The 8,018-nt window shown below is 36.8% G+C and overlaps 1 protein-coding gene across 1 annotated transcript; it reads left to right on the top strand.

Annotated features, from left to right (window-relative positions):
* Positions 1-423: 423 nt before the first annotated feature.
* LOC110027619 (probable glutathione peroxidase 5) lies at positions 424-7,289 on the top strand (the record flags this gene model as incomplete). The annotated part of the gene is made up of 4 exons (XM_020729120.1): positions 424-536; positions 633-709; positions 798-859; positions 7,171-7,289. Coding segments are annotated over exons 1-4 (315 nt in total), but the record flags the coding sequence as incomplete, so codon positions are not given.
* Between the last annotated feature and the right edge of the window lie 729 nt (positions 7,290-8,018).

Here is an 8,018-nt window from a genome sequence, read left to right as displayed (position 1 = left end):
TTTATATAATAATATATTATATATATTTATGTTTAAGTTTAAATCATAACACCTCATGTGGTAATGTGGTTATGTTCTTTCTTTTTCATATATTTGGTTTAAGTTTGAATCCAACATTTTACATCTTTTTTTTCAATTTAATTTTAACGAGCCAATTTCGTGCAGAACACGAACACAAATATTTAAATCGAGCCGAACACGAACATACTGTTCACGAGCCGATTTCGAACACGATCCGATTTCGAACAATAATTTTGAACGAGCCGAACACGAGTCATGCGTGAGCTCGCTCAAACTCTACTTTTTTACAGCCCTGCCTGCAACCAGAGATTAGGTTTAAAAAATTCATTATTAAAAAAAAAAAAAGAAATTCGCTCCTATTATTTAAAAAAGCAGGAAGATAGCTGACAGGTTTGAAATTTTCTATGCGACGCGAATAAAAATCTCAGTGTGGAAAGGAAGACATAGCCAGGGAAGAGATGGGGGCTTCTCATTCGTCCCCGAACGCCAACTCGATCCATGAATTCACTGTCAAGGTGAGCGATCCCTTTCTCTTTTCTGTTTTATTCGATAATTTTGATTCAGAATTCCAGATCACCTGTTAAATTTCTCCTTCTTTTTATGGGTTTTAGGATAGCTCTGGGAAGGCCGTGGATCTAGGGTTCTACAAGGGCAAGGTCTTGCTTGTCGTCAATGTCGCCTCTAAATGGTTCTTGCTTTCTTTCTTCTTCTCCGCCTTTCTGTCTTCCTTTTATTTTAGATGGCTTCATTCATTTCCCTTTTGTGCTATGGAACAGTGGCTTAACGGATAGCAATTATACCCAGCTGACCGATCTCTACAACAAGTACAGGAACAGAGGTTTTTCGTTTTTCTTCGCCTTCCTTCTTGCTATTATATGATATTACTTTTGTAAAGAGAGGTTGCTTTTAATGTTCATGGCGTTTATGGGATTGAATGGAGGAATCTCATTGTGGTTCGGTGATAGATAGGAAGGAATTTAAGTCCCATTTTGCTGATTCTGCTTTTTTAGTCTCTTGTATGAAAGGAAACATAAGACATGCACCTTTCCTGAAATTTGTGATGATTATCGCTGTGCTTGTTTGATTATTTTGAACTAATGGGGGATTTCACTGTTTTTATGTTACTATCAATCTATTTTGTTTGTGTTGAGTGTATTTCACTGTTTTTAAATTACTATCAATCTATTTTGTTTGTGTTTAGTGATATGATTTCAGTTAAACGATACTAAATTACTCTGTCATAGCATCCAGAAGATAGCAGTAGTTGGCCACCTTTTAGAGACGTTTGATGTTTGCCATTACGGTTCTTGGTGGGAAACTTTTCAATGCATGTGAAGTTCAGTTATTTTTTGTAATTTTACATTCATTATGTTGTGTGGTATGTTGTATCTTTAGTCTGGCATTGCATTCAACAACCTAGTTTCTAAAGCATCCTGAAGTAGGGGTCAGTATTCTGTTGTTTGGATGGATTGATTTTCAAATTGGTCACACTGATTGCAACCAAAATATGTAATCTGATGAGCCAATCAAAATTTTGATAAGCCAAACACTTTTGGGTTCGGCTATGAAAAAACAAAATTTAGTTGTTAGTTGGAGCTTGGTTATAAACAAACACCAAGAATTACATATACTTCATAAATCCTCCATTTAATCTTGACATTTCAATTTTTTGGTTTGTTCAATTAAATAAAAATTAATACCCAACTAATAACCAAAAATTAAATATTGAGGTTTTAAAAATTATATACCGAAATGTATTTTGAAACCCAACCAAACCAACCAAATTGAATCGTTTCAATTTGGTTTTTCAGTTTTGACCAATTAACGCACACGCTTATCTTGAGCATAATATGACAATGGAATATTTATATGAAATTGGTGTCCACTATTATCGTGCTTGGTTGAAATTTATCAGTTTTTTTTCTTTATGTCCTGCTGTGTTTTTTCATTAGTCAAACATTGCATTCAGCAAGCTAGTTTGTTGGAGCATCTTACCTCATTTTCTGAATTTTTTTCCTGAAGAAAATAAGGTTGTGCTTCACATGTGACAAATTGAGCCCAAAAAAGTATGTCTTTCAATTTAGGTATTGCAGATAGCTTACTTTCTTGCTTTTCTTTAACAACGTGTGGACTACTCTATTTTTATCATTTATTGTTATTTGCACGTGTTAGTGTTTTACAGCTTCAGAATGTAAGATTCTGGAATTGTTTATTAGTGTGTGAGCTTCTTTGTAAGTTTTGATTGTCACTGACATAGTAAAGTGGTTTTCGTACATTAATTTGGTAAGTTCTTCTCCATTTAATTTCCGTTCTCTTTTGGAAGTTTTTCATGTTGAAAATGTGATACTAACATTTTTTACTAGAAATTGAAACTGTATAAATTTTAAATTTCATCACTTGTAGGAGTCCTACTACATTTTTGGTTTGACAAGTTACTCTCCATTAGATTCTATGCTTACAAGTCTAAGATTAAGATAAAAAATGAGAACCTATATCTTGGTTTTAACTTCATTAATCATATATTTTTTTTGTATATATTTGTGAATTGGCAATTGTTGTGAGTTTTAATTGACGCGGGGTGTCTCCAGCTTACGAAGCAGAAGCAGCATGCTCGCGATCCCATGACAGCGTGCATGCTCGACTCAGTCGAAAGACATAGAACGATCCCATGACCGCGTGCATGCCTGACTCATGCGAATGGCCTAGAGTACTGAGCGGACTCGTTTCGATTCCTTTCCAAATTTTAGCAAATTTCCTCATTTTCTTTCATTTATTTTTAGTCCTTTCCTATATGTGTGTTGCATTATGTTTAGATTGGAGTTTTCTTGGTATTTTCAATCAGGATAAGCGTCGATGTCTATGGTTTCCCCTTCTAGAGTTGTATTCGACGGAGAGAGGGTGCTCCAGCTATAACTCATCCTAGGTGGTGATCTCCTTCCAAGGGATAGAGTGATACTCGGCTGTAGCTTGCTCCCGAGGAGTTATTTCTCCTTCCCCAACTCTTCTGCAATCATTCCAGCTATTCCCTTTGATGTTGTAGTCCCCGGAGAGCCCTCCCCTTGTTGTCTCGTAGTCCACAACCCTTTACTTTTGTTGTCCCTCGCTGTCCTAGCCCTCCACTTCACTGCCCCTTACTATACCAACGCTCCACTTCGCAGCTGCTTCCATTCCAAGCCTTCCGCTTTACTACCAACGCAATTTCAGCACCTTTTTTTGTTGTCCCAACAACCCAAAACCCATTTCAGCCTCTTACCATCACTTCCTACCATCTAGCCGATCTCCACTGCCCCAGATCAAGACCTAGTGTGAGTTTGTGTCGTGTTTATTATAATTTATTTTTTAAGTGTGTTTGATTGTAATCCTTTATTTGTTTTCATTAGTAATATTTGCTTTTCCTATTATTTTTAAGGTTAACTCCATTATCATTTAGTATTAGAGCTAGTCTAGCCTTAGTCCTATCCTAGGATTTTTAGCATCCTCGCACCACTGCAGAGAGAAGTGTGAGATGTCAATCAGGTGTTTATCATTGAAGAGATACAACAACAACTCCGTCAAGTGCTACAACGGTTCGATAAGGTTGAGGAAATTAGACCATCCAAAGGGGTCACTTGAACTTCATTCGATTACAGAGATGAAGTGCTCGCCAGTGAATACAGAGATGAAGTGCCTATTAGAGGATACAAATGTTAATTGCTTATTAGAGATTTCAAAAATTAAGAACCTCTACCCTAAAACATTGGCCTAATTTTTTTGTGTGGACTCCTGACCTAGCTCTACGTACCGCAGAGGTTATTCCTGAGTTATTTTCAATAATCCTGAAATAACTCAGAAATAAGAGTTATTTCTGGGTTATTTCAGGATTATTGAAAATAACCCAGAAATAAACCTGAAAATAACTCAGGAATAACTTCCGCGACATGTAGAGCTACGTCAGGAGTCCGGACAGAAAATGTGCTCGAAGCATTGACCTGAATTATCGGAGAAGCCATGATTTTGAGATAATGAAGAATTTACCACATTTTGATGGTCACTTAGATCCATAAGAGTTCATCCAGTGGCTTCAGACTGTGGAACTTTTCTTTGAGTATTAGGACGTACCACTTGACAAAATGGTGAAACTAGCCGCAAATTACTTAAAGAAGAGTGCATTATTTTTGTGACAAAATTTGAAGCATTTATCCCAACCTAATGGAAAAGATAAGATCACTACTTGGCTCAAGATGAAATGGGCGATGCAGCTCAATTACCTACCAGTTCACTCTAGACCAGATGTTTACATCCCAGCTTCAAAAGTGAAAAGGCAACATTATTAGATGACCGCCACCCCCTACAGGATCGAGCCGCAAGAGTGCACCAAGGGGAACATCTAAGCCAGCGCTTAAGGAGTAACTGATTCAAAGTAGAGAATAGGTGGAGTGACTGAAATAACTAAATCTGTCCCGACCAAAAATTGTTTCAAGTGCCACGGATTTGGGCATATTGAATCAGATTACACAACCAGGAGAATAATCTACTTTACTGTGCAGGGTGATGTTCAAAAAATGGGCAATGACACAATAGACACTGAAGAAAGTGATGACATAGAAGGTGAGTATCAGGTGTCGGCCAACGAGGAAAAAACACTATCAATTCCAGTTGAACATAGAAGAGAGATTGCAGCGGAGTTAACAATAACTATTTTAGAAGGTAGCGACTCTAAGATAATTAGCGTCTATGCATAGTATGAGATTGTGGCGTATCGAACTATCATCTTGCAGACATTGGGGGGAGCATCAATTTAACTGATATTGGATGTCCAAAAGGTTCATGAGTTTGAGGAGTTGATATTAGACACACAACAACCTTAGATAAGAGGATTTTAAAATTTTTAGATACATAACTAACCTTCTGAGTTTCCCCTACTGAAGGAGATCCAACATGCTAGTGATGAGACTCTTTTATGCCACTTGTGGAAGCTATGTAGAGTCATTTGAGTATTAAAATTAGTTTAGTAGTGTAGCCACCGACATATGATTACACTGGATGGATGAACCACAATGCTAGAAACCGCTTTAGGATTTTTGAGAGAAAGAACATCTTACAGTGGGATCGAGGTTCTTTTATAGAAGAAGAAGAAGAGATTTCTTCTGAGCTGTTTTACTTTAGTGTGGTCCAAAGGAATGTTACAGATGTAAGGGCTTGAGAGTTATCTTGTAGGAATCTACAACTTTATGCAGCTTCAGCCCAAATTGTGCCAAAAGTGGATGAATACTTATTCTATTAGGATGTGCTTTGAAATGAAAACACATGTATGAGTAACTTACCGGGAATTTACAATATCTCTATCACCTTCAGCGTGACCGACCTAACACCATATCATAAGAAGTCAAAAGCTTTGACAGGTGAGTTTGAAGCTCTCCCAACCTCGAGAGACTGATGCGGGGCATTTTCCGCTTATGAAGCGCACACGAGATTGCGCGATCTTGTAACTATGCGCGTGCCCGGCTCATGCAGGCGATCCAAAGCCCAACCGAACGACCCTGTTTGAATTGATTTTCAATTTTTAGCAAGTTTTCTCCATTCCTATCATTCCTTTCTAGTTTTTTTCTGTATATATGTTTCATTAGAGTTAGATTAGAGTTTTCTTGGTGTTTTCTATCATGACAGCCGCCGGTGTCTAGGGATTCCTTTTCTAGGGTTGTATCCAAAATCATGAAGGTGTTCCAACTGTAGCTTGTCCCAGATGGCAATCTTCTTCAAAGGGATTGACTGGTACTCCGTCTATAGCTCGCTATCGAGGAGGTATTTATCTTTATCCAACCCCTCCATAGTCATTCCAGACATCCCCCTTACTATTGCAGTCCTTGGACAGCTCTCTCTTTGATGTCCCGCAATCCACAACCATTTCCCTTTGCTGCCCCTCGTTGTCTCAGCCCTCCACTTCACTACAACTGCCATTCTAGGCCTTCTGCTTTGCTCTCAACGAAATTCCAGCCCCTCTTTTTGTTGTCAACAACCCACAATCCATTTGAGCCTCCTACCACCACTCTCGACCACCTAGCCAATCTCTACCACCCCCGAATCGAGCCCTAGTGTGAGTTTATGTCGCGTTTGTGATAATTTCTCTTTCAAGTGTGTTTGATTGTATCTTTTTGCTTTAGTTATGGATGGTCTTACTGAACACTTACAAGAGAGAGGATGTACCCAAGAGGATGTACCTTGGTGTATGCTTTTTGCTGATGATATCATTTTTCGTGGATAAGACGAGAGAAAAAAACTCAAGAAAAACTTAAATTATGGAGCTCTACCTTGGAGTCTAAAGGCCTTCGTTTGAGTAGAACTAAAATTGAATACATGAAATGTAATTTTAGTAATAGTAGCTCTAGTGACAGAACTGTAACTATGGGTGATCAAATTATTAAAAGGTGTGAACACTTTAGATGTCTCTGGTTTATTGTTCGAAGTGATGGTGATATTGATGGTTAGCAGAATTCAAGTTGGTTGGTTGAAGTGGAGGAATGCTTCGGACCTATGGTGTGATAGAAAAGTACCGCTTAGACTGCAAGGAAAATTTTATAAGATGGTGGTGAGAATTGCAATGTTCTATGGCGTTGATTGTTGGCCTCTAAACGAGAAACATAAAACTAAGTTAAGTGTTACCGAGATGAGAATGATTAGGTGGATGAGTGGCTTTACACTTAGAGACAAAATGTGATATGAATATATCCATGATTGGGTTGGTGTAGCTCCAGTGACGGACAAAATTAGAGAGAGTCGTTTAGATGGTTTGGTCACATTAAACGTCAATCATCTGACGATCCAATTAAAAGATTAGATGTTTTAGATTCGACTTATGTTAAGAAAGTCAAGGTAGACCTAGGATGACTTGGGCATATTGTATAAAAAATGATCTTAATTTATTAGAAATAAATGAAAATATGATACTAAATAGGATTCATTTTGCCGACCCCACTTAGTGGGATAAAGATTTTGTTGTTGTTGTTGTTGTTGTTGTTGTTGTTGTTGATTGTTGTATTGTGCTTTGGGTTAACTCCGGTATCATTAATGTTGTGAAATTAAATCAGTTAAATCTTTAGTGTAGTAGATCTAGTTGATGGTAAAATAGTGTTCAATGAGAGCTGATCTCTTCTATTTGTTGTCCTGTTTTAGATTTTGAGGTTTTAGCCTTTCCTTGTAATCAATTTTTGAAACAAGAACCTGGAACAAGCCAGGAGGCAATGGAGTTTGCATGTACAAGGTACAAGGCGGAGTATCCAATATTCCAAAAGGTAAGCTAATCACATCAAAACTGTTGTTAATTTTAATCAACAAAATTTTGTTCCTTATTTTTTGAAGAATGTTTCATTTGATGTTCAATTTACAGAGTTGCAAAGGACTGAATCTTCTTTCATTTTCTCTACTTTATTTTGCTGGAGTATGTTTAACCTTGTTGTTCATTCTCAATACTTTCTTGCTTATTTGACTTCTTTTCACCGTGAATTTTGTTATTGTATGCATATACCCTCGACCATCCTATTTGAAGATAATATCATAATTACAATGATATTTTGAGATAAATATATATATTTTTTAATTTGTGGTAAACCTTAATATATGGTGCAATATTTTGGACTTGTCAAAGATATCTCATCAGAAAGCACAACTACGATTATGTCTTCAACCACTATGCATTCTGTGACTCTTTTTTTCCAACCCTAATGCAAGGCAAAGTAGGGCTTGTTATGATAATGGATGAAAAGGGCTAAATTTAAATTTTCAAAAGAAATTCAATTAAAATTTTCAAAGATGGGGAAAAACAAATTTAAAAAGATTTACTTGGAAGATTGAAAGGAATACAATGAAGGACTTCAGGGTTTTAGCTAGATTTGATAAAGTGTCTACAAGCTAAACTAGACAAACCAAAAGATAAAAAATAAAAAATAGGAAATAAAAGAGAAATTAATGCTTATTTATGTTGACTTAAGCTAACCTGTGAGAAATTAGATTTAGATGAAATT

This window comes from Phalaenopsis equestris, unplaced genomic scaffold (assembly GCF_001263595.1).
Source record: "Phalaenopsis equestris unplaced genomic scaffold, ASM126359v1 Scaffold000429, whole genome shotgun sequence".
NCBI lineage: Eukaryota > Viridiplantae > Streptophyta > Magnoliopsida > Asparagales > Orchidaceae > Phalaenopsis > Phalaenopsis equestris.
The sequence above is the reverse complement of the archived record's forward strand: the minus strand, read 5'-3'. Positions and strand labels throughout refer to the sequence as shown.